Source organism: Vidua chalybeata, chromosome 3, assembly GCF_026979565.1.
Source record: "Vidua chalybeata isolate OUT-0048 chromosome 3, bVidCha1 merged haplotype, whole genome shotgun sequence".
Lineage (NCBI taxonomy): Eukaryota > Metazoa > Chordata > Aves > Passeriformes > Viduidae > Vidua > Vidua chalybeata.
This window is the reverse complement of record NC_071532.1, coordinates 15,774,368-15,800,289: the sequence shown is the minus strand read 5'-3', so window position 1 is coordinate 15,800,289 and position 25,922 is coordinate 15,774,368. Positions and strand designations below refer to the sequence as shown.

The window sequence follows — 25,922 nt, the reverse complement described above, 5'->3', positions numbered from 1 at the left end:
ATGCATCTGAAACTGATTATTCAACATAATGCAAGCCCAGACTTAATGACTGAATAATATTTCTGAAGTTTGCATCCTCTGAGAAAATCTCTTTTCCTAGCCCTTGAATTAAATGGTATTAAATTGATTTTTCCTCTTTCTGAGGAGCTTTGCCTCTAAAAACCCCTTTCAAATATAAGCTTTTTAATAATAACTTGCAAGGAAGAAAAGGATGATTTCTATCTTGTAAAAAAGGAAAACAAAGCTGTCCACAGAGGCGGCATTTGTGGGTGTAAACTGACAGCTTGGCTGTGTCCTGTGGAGAAGCTGCCAATCTAATATGGACTTTTTCCACAGGTCATTTAGATATAAAAGTTTATCAATTTCTGTGAAAAACCAGGTGAGGGAACAGATTAGATACTAGAGAATGTCCCCCTTACTCCCCCAAGGGAGATATTTTACAAGAAAATCTCTGAGAAAACTTCAGGCAGAGCCTCCAGATTCTTTAGACTCCAGTGTTCATCCCCAAACTGAATCACTAGAAGACCAATATTTGTTTACTCTAATGCTCACAAAACTGCTTGTTTCATTTCACTTCTCTCTGCTTTGATAGCACATTGGAGGCTGGACAAGGCTGGAAATGCAAGTGACAAAAGCATTGTCTTTGTGGTGTTCTAATTACAGACAAGCTTCATATGCCTGTGTTGTATTTTATACCAGGGTTGTGTTTTGGCTCACAGCTTTGGCTTTTGATAACCCCTGTGCAGGACTAAATGTTGTGTCAGTGGTCATGAAAAGGGAGTTGTGAAGGAGAGATCTGTTTGAGACTCAGGTTTAAGATTGTTCTTGTAGCAGTCTGGAAGACACACCAGGAAAGAAGAGGCCTTGAGCCTACCTGGTAGAACATTGACACTGGTTTGTCATACAGTACAGGTATGCAAAATTATCAAGTGATGAGTTAAGTATGAACCTTTCATTAGCAGGGAACATGAGGAGCCTTAGCTTCTTTTTTTACTGCTGTGTAACATTTGACCTGTCTTTTTCCCCAAAGACACCTTTTTTTGGCTGGCCAAGAAATTAATCTCTTTATTCTAATTGCTCGTGTGAGGTGGTTCCTTTCTCCTTAGTCAGCAACATTGCAATTACCTGCTTGATGCTGGACATGAAGCTCTGGGATAGAGCGTTTTCAGTGAAGGCCCTGTCTGTGTCCTTGGAAACTGCCTGCCCCAGTGGACTCAGCCTAGCCTGGCACCTTGACCTCCCTTAAAGTAATTTACAAAGCTTCTCTCTCAATTCAGCATGTCGCCTGATGTGGAGAGATTCTCAGTGTATCATCTCTGATACTTTACTTTTGAGAGTAATTCCCTATATCAGCAAGTAATTCCTGTGTTGTTTGGACTGACTAGTGTATAACTGCAACCAGGGGTTTTATGGAAATTAAAAATTCAGTCTTTACCACCATCCCTATTTCTAGCAGAAAACCACTGCCCAGAAATTAATCAGGCTTCACTTTCATATAACCCAGCTCCTGTTTGCATTGGTCTGGCAGCAGTGAAATCATAATTCTATTTTGATGTGTTTGATAATAGTATAATTTTTCACATGTCAGCAGATTTATGATGGCATAAAAGCAGGATTATTACTTCAATGCAGGAGAACATGAAGGAGGAGTTAAGGTATAAGGGAAAATAGAGCTGTTCGCAAATGTATTTTTATTGTATAATGAAAAAATGTGCAGTTTTGTAATCTTTCATCCTCTGTAGCATCTCCTTTCTTATAGTGTGAGTGTTATCTCTTAAGGAACACTTTTTAATGAAAAAGCTAGCACACAAAGGTTCTGAGATCTTAAAAGACAGATATTATTTTAATACAAAGTGTCAAGAGCATTGGACCTTTCCTGATTTGCGGTCACAGATCCACTGTGCTGTAATGGATATGGCACTATAGATATGCTCATTTCAGGTCAGGCAACCTTGTCCACTTTATTTATGATTATTATTAACAGAAATGCTAGCTGTCAGACACGATCAACATGAATCAGCCCAAGGCCCCTGTAAAAGGAGCTATAAAGAGTCTTTAAGAGAATCACCAGAAGATCTCACAATTACTTCTGAAGTTCTGACACACTGGAGAGAGATCATTTTTTCTTGAGATTAAGATCTTGTCTTTCAGTGCTCTTAAGTGCATTATTTGTATGTGTAGGTGCTTCTGCCCTGAATGTCATACATGAAGCATCAGACCTACACTGACAGCTTTTGAAGGATAAAGCTAGTTCATATCCTTCACTGTTACCTTATGTAAATTTTTGGGCTCTGTCTGGGTACCTGTACAGTTCATGGACAGCACAGTACAAAATTGTATATGTACAAAATTAGAAGAAAATAATAATAAAATCCTTTTGCATTCTGGTACCTATTGAAAAATCACGTCTTTGCCTCATGAAGCACGTAAGCCTTTCCCCTAAAGCTAACCTATGCATTTAATAAATATTCCCATTTTTCTAACAACTAACATTGGTTCTGTAACATCATGTCAGCATATATTGGCGCAAAGTGACTGTTTGTGGCAGAAACAAAGCTATTTAGCCCTGATCTACGGTTGTACATTTCAAAGCTTTGTATAGCTTCTCTTTAATCCACACTGTGGCATTAAGTATTATTCCAGACCCCATTTTACAGATGGAGAAATGAAGGTAAAGAGTGTTGCTGGCTTGCCTAATACCCTCAGCCAAGTGAGAGCCAGATCCAGGCTTGAATTACAGGCACCCTCAACTCCTAACCTCAGCCACAACTGACTTTGCCATACATCCTCCTCTGCCCTTGCCGAGCAATGGAAAAGAATTCCATTTATTATTTTCTTTTTGTGGCAGGCCCTTCTTCCTTCTTTGCCTGCAATCATCTGTACAACTATGTTGTACTTTGATTTCTTTGCTCACTCCATTAACCCTTCCCTGTAAGAAACAACAGCCATATTTCTTCTTCAGGCTTCAGCTTCCTCTCTCTTGGGTAGGCAGTGCTGTCTTGAGCACACTGAAGTGTTAGGGCATAGTTTGTACAGTTACAAGCTGCAGCAGTTATTTATTATTTTTTAACTCCTCAGAAATTCCAAGTGTGGTGACCCAGTGCCACTCCATGGAAAGGCAGTGATAAGGGTGCTTTTATAGTACATATTCCTGTATGTGATCAGGAAGTGCATTCTGGTTGAACTTTAGTTTTACCAAAGCTGTATTTGTATCCCAGGGGTGCAACAGATATGAGAGGGAGGCAGGCAGGGCAGCAAATTAGGGCTTGCAAGATCTGTGTTGTATTCTCTGGTGTGCTGCTGGTTTGCTGTAGCACCTTGGGCAACTCGTGTAATTTCTGTGTTCTCTTGTTACCAGCTCATAAAAGTAGATATGCTGGTACAAAAAATAGTAGCAGGGTCCTTGGATCAGAAGTGTTATCTACCTGCCTTTTGCTCTTCTGGTTTGATTTTTAGCATCTTTTACTGAGTTTGGGTATATGTGGGCATTGCTTTGCAATAATTCTCAATGAAAAACGTGGCTGGATGATTCCAGGGATGGAGCCTTGGTGTTAACTCTGGGTCTCGCCCACTGTGAGGTAATTGCAAAGGAAGAGTCCAGGCTCTTATAAGGTTTATCCAGTAAAGCCAAGTCCTGTTTGCATTTTCATATTACATACATAAATGTGTTGTTTCCGGATTTTTCCTGCCCTCTCCTACATATATTTACATGTTCCTATCCCTTACAGTGTTTCAGTAGTCTCTGTAAGGAAACCTCCTTCCCAGGAGGGGTTCTGAGATCATTCATCATAAACAAGGCATTTTATGGAGATTACACTGATCTTCCTGAAGCTATTTTCTTTCCTGTTCCCTATGAGATAGGTTTGGGACTTAAGAAAGTCCCCATCCCATGTAACATTGAGTTAGACCTACAGGCTTCAATCTGTCACTTCTTTCAGCCCTCTGTTGAGATAGGACAGACTTCTGCTAAGGAGTGTATCTTCTTTGATTCCTCTAGTTTTGAGGCTTTTGGAGCTGAGTCTGAGCTTGGAGCTTTGCTGGTGCTTGGGCTTCTGTCAGCAGGGTGAAACACTGAGGGCAGTGATCTGTGGCCCCAGCAGGGCTGGGGGAGCAGCAGGTGAGCAGCAGCCATCGGGTGCTGGTGGGGACCCCTGCCTCGCAGCTGGTGTGCACAGGCCCTCTCCTGGGACTGGGGCATGAGAAAAAGATGTGAGACAGAAGGAGGCAGCTCAAGACATCAGACTTTGGGCATAAAGTCCTTCTCAGTAAAGCACTTCCCAGTTGGGTCAGTCAGAGCCACTGGTACTTAACATTTTCCTGAATGTTAAGTATCAGTGAACATCAGAAAACAAAAACCTAAGAGATATTATTGAAAGTTAGGCCAAGTGGAAACAAGACTGAGGCAAAACTAAGGTTTCCAAAGCTTGAATTCCTGAAGTTTAAAGCTATGCCCTGAGCTGGAACTGCATATTTCAGAATCTGGAGAACCCTGCTTTTGTCAGTCCAGGATAGGATTTGGGTGTGTGTGTGTCAGTGTGCATGCCTTTCATCTTCTTTGCATGGGGAACTATCTGACTATAGATAATTAAAGATTCCTGCTGCAGCATTTGATGACATTCATAGTAAAGTTTCATGACTCCTTGCAGCTCTTTCTCAGTACTAACTTTCAATACCAAAGAAGAGCAGATTGCTACATTATTTTAAACACTTTAATAAAAAGACAGACTGTTAAGACATGACTAATTATCTACAATTAACCTCCTTTTTCCTCATGCTAGTGTGCTCTGAGTTTCACTGATGGGATGATTTTAAAGATGGAGATTTAGAGGTTCCTGGAAAACCCTGAAAACTCTATATTTGAACATATATATTTGAACATATTTACTGTCTGGAAGCAATTAGCTCCTTCTATGAAAGCAGCAGAAAAAGCCAGAAGCTGAATCTATGACCTGTAAATTATGAAATTCTGTCTCCAACCAATATTGCAAAGCATCACATTTTGAACATGGCCAAAATGATAATGACGAAACAAAACACCAACAAAGAGAGTCTGAGCTTTTCTTGTTGAATCCAAGTGAAAAGGAATTTCGTTCATGTTTAGACTGCCTAAGGCACAGTGTGGGGAGCTGAAAGTTGCCTTTTGTATCAGAAAGCTGTAGAGCACCTCCAGCAGTACAACTTGCTTACAAGTGATGGTAGCTAATTGATATCCTGTACTATGCTTTTACCATGACAAAGGATGTTTAGAATCATATGAGTAAATGCTGTTTGCATGCAGGTGACCACTTCATGCATGTGACTTGCTGACTGGACAGCCCTGGTATGAATAGAGGGAGGGGAAGTGCAGGCTTCAGCTCCAATTTTTTTTTTTTTTTGTTCATTAAAACAACAGCATTGATTTTCCCAGGTCAAAGCCAGGCCATTTCATGCAGCAAATCTGTGTTGAAAGGGATCAGAGTAATCATTTTTTACACGCTTGACTACTGCATGCCAGCACTGAGCTTTCAGCCACATGAACATAGGAATGATTTAATAGAGGAAGTGGCAGCAGGCTATTGTGCACGGTGAAGGCTCCATGTAACATGCATGACTGAGTCGCACACCATTAGGCTGGGTGTAAATAAAACCTGCTCCTGACACTGCCGCAGAATTGGCTCCACCACTGTCCTGGCGGGAGCTAATGTTCTGGCTTAAGAGCCCTTCCCCCTCCAGCCTCTGCCTTTGCTGTCCAAGTGACTGGAGCAGCTCTTCAATGCAGTACTGTAGTAATAATAACCAGCTTCTTAAATAATGCCACAATGCTGACATATGCCTGTTAAACCAAAATCCAGCCTGAACAGAGAGAAATATTTAGAAGAGACTCTGGTTGGCTTTTTTTTTTTTCGCTAGGAATTGTGGGTGATGTGCATCTTCCCTGGAGCATCTCCCAGATTACTTGTCAACCTGCCATGCCGCAGGAGGGCTGCTTTCTGATCTGGTTTCAGCAGTGCTCATTCACCAGCTCTAAACTACCCTTTAAAAATAAGACAGTAATTCAGAAAGCAAGATTAAGAAATAAACTGGGTAGATAAAGATGAACTGTGTTGATAGAAGAAAATTAGAAGCTGGATGTACATCAGTGTATTCTTTATACCAGTACAGAAACAGCATACCTAGTATTGGTGTGGATGGAATATTATAAACAAGCATTGCTTTATTCCAATAAACATGAAGCAGGTGATTTCTTGCCTAAAGTGTCCTTGTACTTCTTATCAATTGACAACAGTGGGCTTGCCTAACAACCAATACAGAACATGGCCTGAATTATTTTACAGTGAGATGGACATAAAAAATTTTCTTCTGAATGATGGATCCTCCCAGTGTATCCTATTCTAGGTATTTGGGTGCAATATGGTCCTTTCTATGCAATATGTGTAATCTGAGTTGTGAATATGAGTGATTGCTGTTTGGATTTTCTGGCAATATAGACCTTGGTTCTTTGGTGTTTGGAGATGGGAACCCTAAAAACTTCTGGTGAAGTCCCCACATCATCAGAGGGGCCTTCCACTTGAAAACTCTGGCAATTACTTCCCCTTCAGGAGGGGAACTGTGCAAACTCTATGAAAATCCATGGAGTGAATAGCTTTGTGCTCTGCACTGGCAATAAAATAAACTAGGAGAAAAGAGGTCAAAGGAAAGGGGAGGAGTTGGTTCAGTCATGGACAATTGACCATAAGGGTAGATCCCACTAGGAAATGAGAGGCAAAGTCAGCATCACATTTTAGACTCAAACAGAACAGCAGCCCTGTTGTCAGACAGTGAGGAGCAGCAGATGAAATAGGATAGATAATCTTTGCTAGTAAGAAAAGCTTGATGCTACAACTGATATCCGTGCTATTGCTGTTGGAACCACAGAAGGAATAGCTTAGGGGTACTGCTCTAGTTAACCAGGTCTGGTTTTTGTAATTTCCTTGGACTGTCTGGTGAGAAAAACCAAAATGCTGAAGAACAGGTTCTGTACAGAAAGGCAATTTTGCATCTCATAACATTAAATGCTGTGGGGAATAGCTTTGGCTCCACATCCCGCCTTTTGAGCGCACAATATAAACTTCTGAAATATTGTTATATCAAGTTACAGTTTCATTTTCTGTTTGAAACACCTTGAAATTTCTAGGACAGCAGTTGTTTTGCATCCCATTTGGTTGTATCCTGCTTTGAAGAGATATGCATCACACTGTTTTTCATTAAGACTTTGTACTTGCAGTTTTTGCCTTTACCTTTTTCACAGAAAAGATGCTCAATCTGGAATGTGTGCTTGGAAAGCAGCCTAAGGAGAACACTCCAAAATATACAGTACTTAAGCAAAAACAGACTTTTTAGAGCTTTTGCCCTGGTCAAAACATACTTTTATAAGCACACATCCTTTTGCAGTTTGGCAGTTTTGCTGAGGTCAGTGTGCCTTTTTATCCTTAAAATTACCCTCACATACCTTGGTCTGTATTTCTCATACCTTAAGGCTCCTCTGGGCTTACCTTTGCTGAAATATGTTGTAGCTTCAGTACCACTCTTCACCCTTTAGATCTACTTTCACACTGCATGCCTTCACTGCTGTGCTACTCTCTTTAACTTAAATTTAACCTGGCCAAAACTTAACCTATAGCTTAAGGTAGACCACTAGATCTGTTGTAAAAGCAAATCTTGTATCCTGTGTATTTTCATGGCTATTTCACAGCCTGGTTATTCATACTCAAGCTAGGTTCAAGAAGGGTTATTCTGAGAGTGTGTAAATTCAAACTAAGTGAAGAACATATTATTCAGGGCATTTAACAAATGACATTTTGCTTTACATACTGCATGGTCATAAATGAATGTGAAGTTATTTTACCTTGAGTTCATCTTACTGTGTTTCTTTCTGATTGATTTTTGGTATAAATTTCTTTTTTGAATGGAGGAATTAATTCTATTTACGTGGTGGGAGGGTCAGACATTTTGCCAAGGAGCAGAGGTAGGAGGGTGCTGAGATCTGCTCCTGTTGAGCTCCCTGGCTGCCCACTTTCTTCATAAGTCATACATAGGGAATAGAGGAGTAGTGTGCTGTAAAGCACAAAGCATGTTATTTATTATAGAGTCAAAATTGATGAGATCCTAACTCCATCAAGTGCACCCAATAAATCTGGGACTTGGTGGATATTTTCTATATGAATGGAAAACTGCATTAATTTTAACAATGTAATTGTTGTTTGTTGGGGATGAGAAAGCTGTCAGCTGCTTTGTGATATTCACCCCAAAGCTCTGGTTAGGCTGTATTTCCTTACTGATCCCAATTAACGTAAAATAAGATAAAAACCAGAGACTAAATGGAGAGGTCAGTGTTAGAAGCCTCCTGTCAAATGGCACCATTATTTTCTATACCTGGGCTAATAAGCAATGCATGTTTATAACAAACTAGATCCACTTTTACCTTACGGGAAAGAGTAAGAAGGTATTTCATTTTAATTCCTCCTCAAAGCACTCTACGCCTCAGATAAATCATCCTGAGATGAGTTCAGAGCTGCAGCCTGTCCTGTTGCCATAACCCACAGGCAATCCAGACACAAGCTCTGGCTAGAAAAACACAATGAGTTAATGTCTTCTGCCACTGCTGCACTCAGCAGCCTCCTTCCCAAGGGCCAAGTGCTATTAAGGGAAGCCTCAGGTTGGAGCCCTCCTTCTAGCCTGCAGGTTTCTGCTTCCCATTGAGCCAAATGGATATGAATGGGAACAAAATGCAAAAAAAAAAAAAAAAAATTATCATTCCTCTACTTCATACCCCAGCAATCTGTTTTGCTTTGCTCCAAGTAAGAGCCTGATGCTGTTCATGTGGCAAGGTGCATTGTAGCCATCCACCTGCATTTCCAGAGAGTCTTGGACCTGGACTTCAACTCTGGTTGGAGACAGAGTTTTTCCAGTGGGGTGGTTTAAAAGTGTTTCATTACACAAGAAGGTGGTTTTAACAGCCACAGTGGGGAAAAGAGGAAGAAAATCAAACATCACAGAAAAAGGCACTTAGTCGTAATCCAGTCATGCATGGAGAACTGGGCAGGAGGAATTTCCAGTCTGCTCAGCTGCTTCCTTGAAATGCTACAGCTAGTCTAAAGGCATGTCAGGAAAGGAGATGTGACCATTGCTGTGGGGCAGAAAAGAAAAATAATTAACAGCACTGGGTGCATTAAACAGAAAGTCAGATCTGATGCTTGTAGATATTGCTGGCTCTAAAAGTTGTCGAACAGCAGAGAGATTGTATTTACACTCAGACAAATTTGAGACTTCTGTGAGACACCATGGCCAAAAACCTCAAAAGTATTTAAAAACTTATTTAATGCCTGAATCCTTTTGATCTTGAGTGACACTAGGATGATACTCAGGGCCCTTCCCATCTAAGCAAGCAGAAGACTTATTTCCCAGGAGGGTCTGAGCCTATTCCAGGATCTCTCCCTGCATGTAATAAAATTGAATAGTCCACCATGCTCTCTCACCTCCCTTGAAGTATGCAGTTGCTCCCAGCATTTGGTTACCTTCCTCTAGCACTGCTGACAAGAGTCACCATTAGAATCACAGACCCCTTTGTTGGGTTCTTCCCAAACTGTCTGTCTTGTTGTTGTCAGTTTTTGGCTATGGTAATGGGTCAGGTCTTGCTTTTCCTTTTATCAAGATCTGACTCTTCTCTTGATCAGGCAGTTTAATCTACAGATTAACTGAAATGCATTCAAGGTAACGGAATGCTGACATTGTCTTCCAGTGACTGGTACCACAGAACTAAAATAACTCCTGCTTGCTGGTATTTGTAAGGCTTCATTTGTTCTGGCATGAATATTTTTGCTGGGCTGCAGTTTGAGCAATAAACACAGCTATGATAAGTGTCATAGGATGACAATCTCAGGTTGTTTGGTATGAAGGGGCCTTGTAGAGCTCCATGTCTGCCCAGAACTGTCTGTCAATCAGCTCTGGCTGTGCTCTCTTTTTCCTGCAATGGGTTATCTCAGATGTATCCAAATAAAAGCTCTGTAGACTAGGCTTCCCAGTAGACCATTCTCATCCATTTAAAGCTAGAATTTGCAGGTTAATTACTTGTCTCTAACACAGACCTACTGGTCTCTAGCACAGTCTATTGTACTCAGAAATCGTAGGCTAAGATGTGAATAGTTCGCAAAGTCAGCACAGAAGCAGACTCCCATTAATGAAACTAGGCAATACTTTATTGAAAATCCAAAAATTAGGCAATCAATAGATATTTTGGGTCTTTTTAGCTTTTATCGAAGCACCAAGTTGACAGACATGTTGAAACTATTTACATTCAAGTCTCAATAAATATAATGTGGGAAATTCCTATAAATGATTTTATCTTATTTTTAAAATAAAATCTGCATGATCATTCAGCATCTCTTCCCTGCTGGCTGGCATCACTTACGTATTTGCAGCCAAGAAAGCCAATTAATAGTTTCATTCAAACTTGCTGGCTCTGGCTTTTGTTTTTGGCTTCTCCCATCCTTTTTATTCCTGCTGTGTTCTAGGGAAGAACCTGTGTCAGCTACAAACCTTTTTGTTTTGGTTTTTTTTTTACAACCAAGCCATTGCTCTGATTGTACTGAACCAAGCAAGGAAATGCAACCAGTTGGTTTTATTTTTTGTGCTTGTTTTTGTTCTTTCTCCCAGCAAACCACTGCCATTAGGCCAGGGACATACATTTTCCTCCTTGCTCTACCGTAGGCCCTGACTTGGCATCTTATGTAGCAGACACTTTGCAGAGACTGGCTAATGCTTGTCCTTTGACTGTAAGGGTCAGTGGCAGTAAAGAGGTAGGAAAGCCAGGCTAGACCAGTTCCATCCTGCTGGCTTGGGTCCTTCATCTGCTCTCCTGTATGTGGTGAGGCCTAATCAACAGGGAGCAGACACAGGCTCTGTGAACTGAGGGGATGTGTGCCCTCTTGAGTGTCAAATCCTGGAGTCAGGCACCAAGGACCACTGAGGGTGTCACTCATGGTAGGTCGGTACCGAACATTGCAGCTACAGCTCCCATGGCCTCCCTGGGCTTTCCCTCCATTTTCTTCTGTATCTGAGAAGGCCAAACATACATCATTTGTAGACTTCTCTGCAATGGAAAGGAAAAGCAATAGCTGTGCTAACATGCAATGGCACTTTCTCCATTTGCAGGTTCACAGAGGAGGAGGCTTATTCCAGCTTTATCCCTTGACACGACCTCCCCAGCAAGGAAGCCTGCCAACAGCCCCGGGGTCCGCTGGGTGGATGGGCCGCTGAGGAGCGCGCAGAGGGGGCTGGGGGAGCCCTTTGAGATCAAAGTCTATGAGATAGATGATGTGGAGAGGCTCCAGCGACGGCGAGGTGGGGACAGCAAGGTGAGTGCCATCCATGTAATCTCCTGGCGGGTGTAAATGGCAAAGGTCAGCACTTAAAACATACGATTGGAAGGAGTATCTGAGGTTGAGTATTTTAGAGTAACGATAGATTATAGACTTCATTATTATTTTAAGGCATTTTTGCTTCCTAGCTTCTGACACTTGTTGAAGCTGTTTGTGATGTTTGGAGAAACTTGTTGGAGTGGGGTTTCCACTGCACTTTACCCACGGCAGATTTGTTTACAGAGGAGATTGTGAAATAATGTTGAGACCTTCACACAGGCTTGGATGAGGATAGTTCTGTTATTGGAATCGTTTCCACATTAGCAAGGGTAGCACAGTCCTCAGATGGTTTCATTTGCTGCACGTCTTTGTGGCTGCCACCCCTCAGAAGTCATGTGAGGCCAGGCTGGCTGACTCCAGCAGTGTACCTCATGCTGTTACTGTGCTCCAGAGCTATACAGAAAACATATCTTCTTTATTAATGACTATGAATTGCTAGAGCTTTTCATAACATACTCCCTTTGTTTAAGGATGTTTCACATTTGATATTGCTACCAGTTCTCTTATTTTAAAATATGACTAATGCATTACTTATGCACCAAACACAGGGGTGTATTTAGGCTTTCAATACAGCAAGCAATGGATTTCCTACTCCCAAGAGCTTAGATTTTCTTAGCCAAACTGTGGTGAAAAAAAAGGAAATGTTTTCCTACAGTTAATCTAATTTCAAGATGCTGCCTGTTATTAATTATTATGGTTTATTATTAACTACCATTGCAAAGTCTCCAAAGCTCACTGATGGAAAACATGAAAACCAAACAAAAGCAATAAAAATAAAGCAGATGATGGATGATTTCATGCAGTGATTCATAAACTTCCAGAATAAATGGCTCATTGTCAGTGTTATTGATTGGAAGATCATTTCACTGAATGGACCTGGGTATTTCTTCTCATCTTCATCTATTCTTTCCCTGCTTCTTTTTCCTGGCTGGCAGGAGGTGATATGTTTCAATGCCAAGCTGAAAATACTGGAGCATCGCCAGCAGAGAATTGCTGAGGTCAAGGCCAAATATGAGTGGTTAATGAGAGAACTGGAGGTGACCAAACAGTACCTGATGCTGGATCCTAATAAGTGGCTCAGTGAATGTAAGAGCATTGTCTTATTGCCTGAACTCATAAGTTTCCTTTGGTTTATTTAATAGGGGGATGGAAGGAAGCAGAAATGTCTGGTAAGAGTGAGATGTAAGCTACTGTTTGTAAACTAAAATGAACCAACATAGGACCTAAGGGCAAGCTTTAGATTGACTGTCTTTCTATAACTAGTTCCTATAATTCTTATTAAATGTTAACTGTAGAACTGAACAATCCTTTTTGCCTGAGAGCTGAAGGTTGAAATGGTACAGCATTCTAGTGGTGGATGTTGCCATTGGTAGATTAACGTTCAAGCGTTTCAGTCCACAGCTCCTGAAAATGAGATTTTTTCTTTTGGCCTCAGATCACTCAAATATATGAGCAATATTATAAATCTGCTCTTCTACCACAAAATAACACTGTGGAGCAAACTTGTCCCTTGGCAGCAGTGGACTTACATGAAATGAAATAAAATTTGGCCCATTTTTTATAACTGTAGATGTGTAAAGTTCAGAGAGCTTAAAGGGCATTCACATTCAAATGAAGAAGGACCTCAGCATCTCTAAGGAAAAAAACATAAAGAATACTGCAGTAGTTATATAACAGTTTTTTAGTATTAGCAAGCAGATGAGTTCATATCAAAGAGTTCTAGAAAAAAACCCCACAATGTGCAAAAGTTTATTTAGGATAATTGCAAGTGGCAAAAGGAGGCTGGCTGGTGTGTTTCCTTACAACATCCTAATGCTTCCTTTGACAGCTGCTTTAAATTGACACCAGATAGGTGCATCCTGCAAAACAACCACAGTATAGGTTTCAGGAACACTATAAAGGAAGAGGGTTTAAAAGGACAGTTTTAAAGAGAGAGAGAATTTGCTGTCCTCTTAATGTGTGATGCCTTTGTTTGTAATTCCAATGTGGTAAGTGCAGAAAGCCTGGATGGTTGCGGAGACCTCAGGAAACAGATAAGATGGGCAGTGCTGGCTCAGACAATGCATCTCACACTTGGCTTCCATGGAAGCTGCTGCACACCTGTATTGGAGGGATTGATGGCCTTGCTGGAGCGGTCTAGAGGGAATCACATGGAACAGGGAGAGGTGTGAGGAACAAGGTTTGTTTTAAATTCCAAAGGCAAAAGCATCTGCAGTTCTGGTGAGGATGACAGACCAGATCGCTCCAGAAAGCATCCAATGCACTTTAAAACTATTTTTCATTGTAGACAAGCTGCTGTATTTAATAATCATTAAACAAAAAAGGCAACTTTTAAAGACAATGGCAAGCCAGAGGTGATGTTGTATAGTACTGATGAGTTTGAAGACTTGAATTAGCTCTGCCATCACTAAGTTTTGTCTGCTTTTCCTATCTGTGTATTTTCTTTCTCACAGTTGATCTGGAGCAGGTATTTGAGCTGGATTCTCTGGAATACTTAGAGGCCCTGGAATGTGTGACTGAACGTTTAGAAAACCGTGTCAACTTCTGCAAGGCCCATCTCATGATGATCACCTGTTTTGACATCACCTCTAGACGCCGATAAAGGATGAACCTCGAGAATTTCAATGCGCATCTCTGCCATCCTTCTTTTCCCTTCCAAACAGCATCCCAAAGACAAAAGAATGAGGATGAAGGTTGGAGTCAAGTCTCAGCTGTGTGTATGAGAGATTTGCTATACTATACAGAGGAGTAGTATTAAAAAAACAAACAGAACAAGCATGGAAAATGGAGATAGAAGGTTGTTGATACTCTTAGCCTAAAAGAGCACTTTGCGGAACCTTTTAAGGACATGTCTGTAAATAAGAACTGCTGGCAGAAGACACTTTCCCTGCATTAGCTGAGGAAGGAGGAAAGGCGGTTGTGGGACTTCCATTGAGAGGTTCATTAAAAGAAAACCTATCCAGAAAAACTGTTCAAGTGCCTTGCAAATCTTTGTTATCCAAACATTTATGTTCATACTTTATTGTGTACAGATGGTGCTAGTCAAGAAAAGAAAAAGGAAAAAAAAAACAAATACACTTTTGAAATGTATTTACAGCTTGTTTTTCTCTTGGTGTTTTCTCCTATTTCAGACTTGCTGTTTCTAAGTAACTTGTGTTTGTAGAGATATTTCCTAATCAGTACAACATATGAATAAATGTTAACTGTCTTTTCTTGTTACCAGAGTAAGGCCACTCAAAGAGAAATTCAGCTTTCCCAGATGACACAAACATATTTCTAGCAGAGAGTAAGGGTTGTTTAAATACTCTTCTGTACTCTCTTATGTGCTGGAGAACACCATCATTTTCCCAGCCTGTAGGTTTTGCAGTGTATGAGAGAGAAGTGACATTACTGTGAAGTAAGTATCTTTTCAATTTGATCCAACCCCCATAATTTGTTTTTTTGTTCATATATGTTTTGCTTTGTACTGGCTGGAGTTATGAATGAGGAGGTACTTTTATCCTAACCCCTTTTTCTGGTGCTAGTAACTTGCTGGAAAATTGTCCTCTAGGCTAAGGGTTCCCATGTTTATCAGTCCAAAAATGAGTGATTTGTTCTTCCTTGAGACTATGACTGGTAAAATTTAGCTTTGCCTCTTTACGACATATACCACTGTGAGACGTGTTTTGTCAGCTTCTGATCCCTGGCCCAGTGTGTCCATACTCACAGATGTACCTGAGGAGTGCAAGCTCTGCTCAACTCAGCACATCTGGAAATAAAGCAAATGAGTAGATACAGCACTTCAAGCATGTTGGCTATGGCTTCTTTACCAATCCTTCCTTACCTGAAGCCATGGCAAAATTCACATTGATACCAAAAGGACAAGGGCCTGCACCTCCATGCACATCCAATTATTCTACTAGTTGGCCTCTTTATCTACAAAACAGTATGTGGGAAGGAACATCTTTTGTATTTCATAAACAAATATGCAAACCCCACATTTTAATTACATATGAGCATGAAGAATTATTTTGTTGAATTAGGTTTCTTATTCTTATATACTGAAATAAGCACATTCACAAAAATTCCTCTCTCAGATACATTTCTGCTACCCTCCTGTTGCTTATGAGGAAATAAGACTATCATTTAATAGACTCAAAATGCATCAATTAATTGCTGTACTTAACTGCAACTCTTCTTTTACCTGCACCATTGTATCAATGCCATCTTACAATACCCCAAGCAGCAAGTCCCAATGGTAAAATAATACTTGTAGATTTTCTAGTGGTTAGGTGAACAGAAAAGCTATTTTAAAAAAGTAGAAGTAACATTTGTTTAGTTTTATTTTCTTTTAGTGCTCTATAACTTGTAATAATGAATCTTACTTACTCTATTGCCTTTGTCACTGGATTTGTAGAAGATTCTTAGAATCTATAGAATTATTTGGAAAGAAAAAAAGGTCTTGTGTGAAAGTCACTTTCTAGTCTGTTCCACAGCAATTTCCTATCATGAAACTGATTTTCTAAGTATCAAAGACATATCCCTTTCTGTCTCAAGGAAAAAACCCCAACCAACTCTGAAAATCCCCCCAAACAATGCAATTTATCTGGCTTTCTTCTCTTTATAGAAATTTCAGTAACAGTTACTTTGTATTGGTTTTTTGGAGGCCATCTCTTCTCTGCAGGGCCTCATGGATTGAGTACAGCTGCAGAGAGCCAAGGAAATAATCCCTGCACACAGTCCATGACTTACACAGGAGTAGTGATGCTTCTATAAATCTAGTGGACACATTTTGGAGCTATTGTAAAATACCTATTCCATGTAATATTCCTCACCCACAGTAACTCAATTATTCATTGCTGCTTGATTTGGTACTTCTGTAGCTTAGGAGGCATAGCAAAAAGCATGTGTACCTAGCTGTTGTTTTAAAGAGTAAGAGCATATGTTAACCCTGTTTATCACAATGGACAAAAATTGATCCCTGAAACCAAACTGATTATGCCAAGGATGAATTTTGCATACTAAAAAATATGTACTAATTGAGCAGTATCGCAGTATTTACAAATATTTTATTTCTGGGGACCTAATTAGAGTAGCCATTAACTCACATAATATACAAGTATTCATTGTCTAAAATCCATACGCATTCTTTACTTTCTGTCATTTCATTTCAGGATTTGCCACTATGTTTTTAAGAATTGTGATGGCTTAATACAAAAAAAGGAATGAAAAGTTTATGGAGATTTGACATGATAAAATGTTATCTTCTTGAAAACAGCTTTTTACTTCAAAATTTATATTATTGTAACTCAAGTACTTGCAAAACACATAAATCAAAGCATTCAGGACTTTTATATGAAATTGATCTCAGTTTGCAGTAGTCAGCATTTTAGAGAAGATACATACACTTCTGCAAGTCATCCAGGAAGAACCATTCTTTAAGGCATTGCCAGCATAATGCTGTTTTTATGCTGATTTTTTAAAAGGGATCATGCAACCCAAAATACACAAGAGCAACATGAATGTAATGCCTAATAATTTTCACATTCAGAAATCAATCTTATTTCTCTGGGACAGCTTTAGTAGGAAACAGCAGTGTTAATGTAATTCGGTTTGAAGGTTAATTCTTTGTTCACATGTGTCTCAGGAGATCACAGCTCTTCATTGTTGGGCTGTGAGATGACTGTGGAACACCAGCACTGCTCCACATCCCCTCCGGCACCTGGGGGCGCTTCCTGAGAACTGCTGCTCTTGGCATACGTGAACTTTATCCATACAAGTGACAGGAGTTGCTCTATAGCCATAAATTCAAGTGTAACCATAGACTAGAGACTTCAGCTGTGCTTAGTGTGATTCAGACATCCCTCTTGTCTGTGTCAGCTCTCACAGCAGGCAGAAGCTGCTCTGGCTCTGGGAGCTGGGTCAATTTGTGCTCTGAATGGTATGGGAGAGCCCTAATTCCTGGTATATTTGTCACACATCTTTTCCCATGCATGCTTTGAACTTGCCTCAAAACAATTCCTTGTCAATTAATTCAGATCTAAGTGTCCAAAGTATTACTTTACAGAAGGACAAGGAAGAAAACTAATACTCTTAGGTTTTCTTCTCATCTCACCTGTTCTGATAAAACTGAGGCACAATTGCATTAAGAATCAGAAGAGTTATAACAGAGTAAACCCAGTTGTGAGGAAAATTCACTCACCTGCAATTTTTTGGGGGTATTTACTGTTAGTTACATAGTAGCAGATCATGCTACTCTTATGTATTTAACACCCCTTCATGTCATGTAAGAGCCACACACAGGGCTATTGCTGAACATGTATCTTTGATCCAGTCTAAGAAGACCCACTGCCATAAATCCTAGCTTCTGAAACTTGCAGGTCCATAAAATAGTATGGACCTGCATCCTGCATGGTATCAAGCAATGGCATGATCCTCTGACATGATTCTTAGTGAGGGCTGCATAAAATGTACACAAAGGGATCAAAGATACACACTGACATTTTTTTCTTTTATCTCCAAACATGGCAATTACAGAGGCTGAAAGCTGGGAGTGATGCTGGGAGTAATACATAACAAATCTCATGTTTCCTCACAGAAAACAGTCTGTCTTGAGGTGTAGGTTTTATTTATTCACTTTTTTCATTTATCTCAATAATATGGCTTATCTTAAAATAGGGACCTGTGGCACAGAATTCAAATGTGATGACAGCTGCAAAATATAGACTATTCTACAAAAATCACCTTTTACAAACGTTTGTGATTTTGCTGTATTGTTTTTAATGAGCTAAAAATCATTGTAGAAACAAAAGTTGTACATACACTGATAAATACATATGCACACAGCCTGAGATGGCCCCCTCTCACACTGCTGCAGGGAAGTGGCAGAGCTGCTCACAGATGGCAACGTCACCACTCCCCTTCTCTCCTCCGAGGAGTGCATGCCCACAAAACCATTCCCCTTGCACTCGCCTGGATGAAGTTAACTTATGCCACACGATATGGAAACCTTATGCTTGAAACTCTTCCAAGGGCTAAAAGGTTCTTTCTTACCCAAGTTCTTCATCCTAAGTAGCCAAATTGCTGCAGTTCCCATGTAGAACCTGTTAAAGCCTGTGAGAGTATTCCAGATTAACTACTCTATATTTCAGAGGGTCATGAAATTGTAACAAGATACTTTATAATCTTAGCTCTTTAACACAACAATTTCTGCATATGCTTGAGGCATGCAGCATAGTTACATCAACTGAGAGCCTGGACTCTTGGTGGTCTGTGAAGCTTTCTGTCTAGTACTAACAGAGTTAAAACTGTAAATTGAAGCTTCTGCATTGCAGAAGCAAATTCAATTCTCCTAAACCAGAGGCTGAGCAACCTCTGATGCCAGTTCATATGATGGGAAGGATGGTTGCACAGCATCAGGGATGCACCAGCTCACTGAAGAGATCATTAAATACCAATAGGAGTGGATGATGACCATAGAGAGAGGCATTTCTTCTCAAATCCATGGATGGTGGCATACTTTGCTTAATCATGATGTCCTCATGGTCTGTGTTTTGTAACTCCACAGGCTTTTGCATTGGCAACACAGAGCAGTTTTTGAAGACACAAGGCTGGCTGTTGCTAGCTATCCTAAGATTTGTAAGAGGTTTCCAAATAACCATAGCAAACAAAACTGTGAATGATTTGTCAATGCAAAGTTAATAATCTCTCTCTCTCTTGCATTTATTGTGCGCTCATCCCAGGGTTATCTGAGCTTCCATACCTGTTCCTGGAAATAATAAACCATTTTATTATTGTCTTTATCTTTTCTTCTTTCTCCTTCTCAAGCAACCTTTCAAAACAAACACAAGAAAATTTTCCCTTGGAAATGTAGCACCCTTTTGCTACCAAATTCACGAACAGCAGTCTCGTGCTCACTTACGCAAACTTTTGCAGCTCACAAAGGGCATGATGATTCTGCAAAGAATGGAGGTGCTGAAAGTAGCTGAAATAATAGCATTCAGTAGCATTCAGCTATAGTATTTCAAACTACCTTCAACCCCTCCTGGGCAGGAAATAAAACACAACCTAAACCATCTTACTTTGAGTGGTCCTACTTAAGTATTGAGCAAACTTTATAATAATGGTAATAAATTGGTGCTTGAGGCAGTTTCAGCTATATTACATATTCTCTATATACTATAGATATGGATGTATTCACCCTCTTTATTGTATATGTATGTGTGTATTTACATGTAGCACACATACATATATGTTTTATGTATGCATAGATACTAACTTTTCTACATTTTACTTCTTTCCCACCCATAGCTGAAACTGCTGATTACTAACATCCACATCCACATCATATTCTATGTATGAAGGATATAATTTATTTGTAAACTCAGGATGTTCTTGTTTTATAGAGTTGCTTGTATTTTATAATTTATTTACACATCATGGTTGGAAATGCTTATCTAAGTGCTATGCATTGAAGTGTATGTTTGCTAAATCCATTTCACTCTGTCCATGCCTATGTTCTTTCTCATTATAACAGTGGTATAAAATAGGGCTAAGGAGGAGAGAAACTGATAGATGTAGAACTTATGCTGGTCGCATCATTGGGCAATTCTGGGAGAGGATGTATCAGTAGTATATATATATATATATATATTATCAACTAAATTTTATGGGGGAAAAAGGAGAAAGAACAGCATGAGGACAAGTTCAAAATGTGGAAAGTCACAGCCATTTCCAAGTTTGTCAACAAATGCATTGAACCTTTTGCCATTAAAATTGTAAAGTTTATTGTTTGCTGGCTAAAAAATATCCCTTTTGTGGTATTTGAGGTGTGAAACATTGTCAAAAATATGATGTCTGGAAAGAAATCAAACTATAGTGGCATTAAATGTTTACTTTTATCTTACCAATATATCTGCCTCCTCCTCCTCTTTCACTTTAGATAAGAGCATTTCATGGCATTTCATACCACAGAATGCTTTTGACTCACAAGAGGATGTGGTATCGTAACAGTGAAAGTGAGCAAGAGAGCAAGATCAAATCTGAAAATAAAATTACCAAAGGGGTTCTATCATGCAAGTGTTACTAAGAAGCAAATTCACCAGAAAACAGTAAGGCATTGCAGGGTTTGGTACCAATGACAGAAATACTACAAGCAAGCAGAGCAGCATTAACTTGCCTGCTACTGTCCAGAAACACAAAGAAAACACAGTCACAGACCTGAAATGGTCAGGCTTTTATATAAGCTGGTTATGCATATACACAGGGATTGTTCTTTTGCATCTGTGAGCAGGGGAAAAATCTGAGACCAAGCAAATATAAAACAGGGGAAAAATCTGAGACCAAGCAAATATAAAACATGTATTCATACGTATAATTTTTTATCATCTTTAGCAATTGTGTCGCATTTCCCTTGGCCACCATGCATGCACAAGTGTGCACAATATCTGCTTGCCTTCAGCTCATGTTTGTGGTGATAATTAAGAGAGCACCTTGCTCACAGGACACAATGTGAACGAGCTCTCTGGGCAAATTTCACATGCCCACCAACACCTGGATAAGCCCTGATAAGGACACTGGGCTCTTCCCATTAGAAGAAAACCACAGATCTTATTTCCTGTGGGAAAGATTTAAAAAATCCCCAAATCATTCAAAACATATTTTAAGACAAATCATCTGCCAGCAGATGTCTTTCTCATATCCCTTACTTTAGGAGGGACGTGTTATGGTTTAAATATTTGGTTAACAGTTTGATGAGAATTTAATAAGGTCCTTTCTTCTATCTTATTATTATACAGCAGAGTGGTAGATCTAGCAGTTACGCTTGCAGGGAATGCAGTTGTTTATGGTGACCTCTTTTAAAGGCAAAATATTGATGTGGATAGAGTGGAAAGGCTGGCAAAGATGGTGACAGTCTCCTCCTTTCCCCTCTTAGAGCAGCAAGCCCTGTGCTACCTTAGCTGTTGCCCCAGGCTGGTGAATTTGCATGCTGTGCCTCTCCACAGTACCTGTAAATGAAGATAAACAGCCATTTATTTCATCTGTGGGCTGTTCAGAATAGCTCTGATTTGCTCTAAAGAGCTAAAAGTCTTATTGCCTACTTTTGAGGTAATTTATCTTCATTGCTGTTATCATGCAGCCACATCAGTATTAAGGAGCCTGAAGTGCCTTACAGAGACAAAAACAGAAAAATGGGTTAGTGCAAGTCCTAGACTTTGTCTAAGACAGAACTGATGGTAAAGAGCCCAAGATCAGCTGCAAACAGAATCAATTCACTCTTGGTCAAATCTGGAGCCTTACAGACCCCAATGCCACACACCTCTGATTTGGGGCAAGACAGCAAGGAAAGGTTTCATTCACAGAGTGGAAGCAGGGGCTCATGCCTGGCAAAAGTCTGGTGTCCTTATGAGGCCTGCCTGAAACTGTTGATACCTCTTGTAAAGTAATGCCCTATCAATTACCAAGTTTTGTCTTTAAAACCACTAACTTGCCGGACTAAAAATCAGGTTTAGGAAACCTAACCGACTCCATTATGTGGCCCCAAATAAGCTCTCTAGCTACTGGAAAACCAGGAAGTCAGGTTGTTGCTAAAGAATGTTCTTCCCACATCCATCTGCAAACCAGGCTCCCGGGAACGCACCCTCATTTTGGCTGACGCTATTTGCCTGGAAGACACTGAAGAGGGATGAAGGCTAGAAAATTCAGTTCCCAGTCTTTGAGATGAACACAAAGTTAATATTTAGTTGCTCTGGAAAAGGCCATCTGTGGATTTTACGGTTTATGATAGTTAGCAGTCTTGACAGTTGCTGATCTGGCAGTTTTGGAGGCTGACATCTGCTATTTAACCACTGAGCAAAGCTTTGCTGGCTGTGACCACACAAATGCTTTACACTGCTCAAAGACCACTTTCATAACCTCCAGGAACAAGTAGGTAGCTTGGAGGTCCTGTCCCTCTCAGGAACTATCCTGGCAAGCGCTGACTTTGGAAAAGCTTCTAGACAGCCCAAACCCAATCCATCTCAATAGATGCTTGTCTGGGGAAAAGACCTGCATTCATTTTCATATATGTTTATATGTGTCTCTTCTGTGGACCCTTATAGCACAGGTTTGGCACCCATGCTTTGTGTCAGATTGTGAGTTTCATACCAACAAAATGACAGCCAAACGTATTCAGCTGTGTGTGTCTGGCACATATCCATATTTCCATTTCTATTTCCTAGGAACCCAAGTACTGCCAGACATGTCAGGATTATGCACAGGACTCAAGGCTTGCTGTGGAACAAAGTCACACCTCCAGCAATGAGGGACCTTTGTCACTCACTTTAAAAGGAGCAGGGACTCTTCTTGTCCCTTTCTCATCCTTGCTCATCTTCATTCCCCAAACGACAGAAAACCAGAGACGTGGGAGAAAGCCCTGACATTTTCCTATATTTAGTTTGTCAAAAGGTGAATTGCTCATTGTAGTTGCAATATAGAAGGAAGGGAAGCACAAAGCCACCCCACTCGCTGAGCTGTGCTCCCCAGACTCCTCCACACTGGCACCCATGGATGCTCTGTGCCATCCAGCCCAGCCCCTTGCAAAATGCCCCTTGGAGATTGATTGCAATGAGCTCCTGGCACCGATGGAGCAGCAGTGCTCCCACTCATGCTGCCTTTCAGTGCCCATCCATGCAGAGGGGCTCAGCTCACTCCCTGTCTGGGCTTTAGCTGGATGCGCAGGGACACAACTGTGGAGAGTCATGGCAGCTGCCTGGTTTTATTTAAGAGCAAGCTGCCTGCTGCTAAACCATATTTGATGGAAACCTCACAGTACCCAGCAAGAGGCACTGAGGGAGCTAAACAAGACACTGTAAACAGCATTTTCTCCTAATTTCTGAGGACAACGGAAGGCATGGCAATTACTGGAATAATGAGCAAGATATCAGCTGGCTCCTGGCCCTGCGGCTGGTGACTCGTGCAGCCCTGGGGGCTTGTGTAGCTCAGCCTCACGCCTGCCTGGAGTTTCCAGAGGCTCAAAAAAAACATTTCTGAATGTTATATGTAAAGCCATTAAGATGTTGTGAAATCCACAGACAAGCTTCTGGACAGTGCCTAAGCTGGGGAATTTCAGACTTTGCACCCATTGAGCCCCTCTTTCTGCTGTCAAGGCTGAAACAATGGGAGTACCCATTCCAGCTTGCTTGACAATCAACATTATGGTGGCATGAAGCGTCTACAGAGCAGGTCAGTCACAAACATTAAGTGTGTGCACATTAAATAAACCTGTAGCCCTAGCAAGCGGGCTTCATACCTGAAATCTGTGATGGTGTTGCAGTTCATGTGAGAATACTGAAATACTTCCACTGTGAAAAAGTTGTTCTGGGACTGATATCTCCACCCTGTAAAATCAACTAGACACCCGTGACTCATTTTATGAAATATTTATTTATGGCTCCTCTGAACAATTCCTTGATTGCTTTTATGTCATTGCTAATAGCTTGCTTTCCCAAGTTTTCCACATATTTGCAACACACGATGGCTCAAGATGAAGGTTTCCCAGTTCTGTGTGGTAGATTACTGTAGTCATCACTCAAGGCATGTGAGCCTTCCAGGAGGTTGCTGCAAAGCTATCTGTAGTTCCTTACTAAGGTGCTTTTAAGGCTGTTCTGAACTGGCCATTTTCACCACTATACATCACACAGACACCAGGACAGTAATGCTGCCTGTGCACAGCCCCTTGACACATCCCAGAGCAATGATAGCTCCTCACTTGCCCCTACAAAGGCACAGGTCATGCAATGGCACCAGCTGGCCAGAGGCCTGCTCAGAGGCACCGTATCATTTTGGGATTCATTTTGTTGTCTCACTGGAAGCAGAAAACCCACTGAGGCTAGAAGAGAAAACCAAACAATCCAAACCCCTACAATGTAATAGTTATGTTGAATCCAGCTATGAAGATTTAGGATGTTATTTCCCCTCCTCAAACAGGGACCTGGAGTAAAGCTGATCCTCATGCTAAGCCATTTTGACCTCTTCATAAGCTTACACCAATAAAGTGTGGAGGCTGTTATACTGTCTTATCTTGTTGGGATTGTAAACCTTTGAGCCCTAAATTCTACAACCCTAGAAATTCTTCCCTAGGCAAGATGGAATAGGACTTTCTATTTTTTTTTTTTTAATGCACTGTGAGATAACTAATAGCTAAACCTGTGTTTCAAGTGGGAGAGCTGTAAGCCCATTTCAGTAAGGAATCCTACACCTGACCACATCCTGGAAGTTCTTGGCTGCAGGACCATGCTGGCTGGCCAGGAGCCAGGCGCTTGCTGTGAGAAAATTCACACAGTGCCTGAGGTGTATGGCAGGGCTGAGTGAAGACTGACACAGAGACACTGGTGCCACACCTGGCTTCCTCTGCCTGGGACTGTCTGTTGGCCTGAGGCACCTCAGGGTTTCACCATTTTGATCTGGTAAACTGCTCAAGCTTTTTCATGGGAATTACAGATGGCAGTTGCGGAGGGCATTCAAGCCTAATCATAATGAGATTGTTTTTCCTTGGCCGCCTTTTGTGAACCCCCTCTATGGGTATCCCAAGGTAGCAAAGCCCTGCTCCACAAAGTGATGGTGGCAGCTGAGCCCAAATCCCTGTAAACTCCCCTCACAGGGCAGAAACAGAACAGGCTCAGCTCAGCTGGTGCCGGAGAGCAGCAGGCACAAAACAGCTGTCACGATCCAAAGCCAATGTAGGAGTTGAGGACTTGTCCTGCTTTACTTTTCTTCTCTGGTATTTGCCAAAAGTGAAGCAGAAAGCTAACATTTCCATGCCCCTTCAGAAATTATTATGTTGTAGTTGGTATTTTCTAGAGAGCTTTTTGCTCTCCCTCCCTCTTCCCCTTGCTGCAGAAGTTGGACACTTGATATCTTTTTACAAGGGGAAAACCTCCACAGCTTCAAGAGCAAAGGCCCCTGAGGAGAGGCTGCATCAGCGACAGAACAGGACATAAGGTGGGCTGGAAGGTGCTGGTTTCCCTGCAGTGAGGAGCAGGGAAAAGGCAAGCCCTCCCAGGCTCACAAAGTGCTCACACTGCAGTGAGAGGTGGACCAACAACACCCCAAGCCCCTTTGTCAGAGGACAATGCAATAGGCTCTGAAGTTGACTTTGGCACATTGTTGCATTCCCCCACCTGCAGAGGAATGGTGTTGCTTAAGGCATCACATCAGGCAGAAATAAAATACTTGCCTTTGCCTCCCTCAGCTCCTCTTTTGGCTCTGGCCTGAGCTGGGATACCTGCCCAGCTCAGTGCCTGCCTGATGGGCCTTGGTCAAGAGGAACACCGACGTTAAAGCCTGTCTGGTCCATGAGCTCTATTTGAGCAGGTCTGCAGGGCTGCAGGGTTCCAAACCTGTGTTGACTCTGCAGCTCTGCAGAACAACCAAGCAAACCAGTCTTTCCCCAGTTCATAAGCAGGAAAAACCCTTTGCTCCTACCATCCAATAACCATCATTTTATGTCACTTAGCAGATTTCAAAGGG

The 25,922-nt window shown here is 41.1% G+C and overlaps 1 protein-coding gene across 1 annotated transcript in view; it reads left to right on the top strand.

The window, feature by feature from the left end:
* Positions 1-14,899, top strand: part of KIF26B (kinesin family member 26B) — a 269,683-nt gene extending 254,784 nt beyond the window's left edge. Inside the window, exons 13-15 of the mRNA XM_053938124.1 lie at positions 11,170-11,372; positions 12,371-12,521; positions 13,889-14,899. Of these exons, the coding sequence (XP_053794099.1) occupies positions 11,170-11,372; positions 12,371-12,521; positions 13,889-14,037 (503 nt within the window). The 3' untranslated portion in view covers positions 14,038-14,899. The remainder of the gene's footprint in view (positions 1-11,169; positions 11,373-12,370; positions 12,522-13,888) is intronic.
* The last annotated feature ends 11,023 nt before the right edge of the window (positions 14,900-25,922 follow it).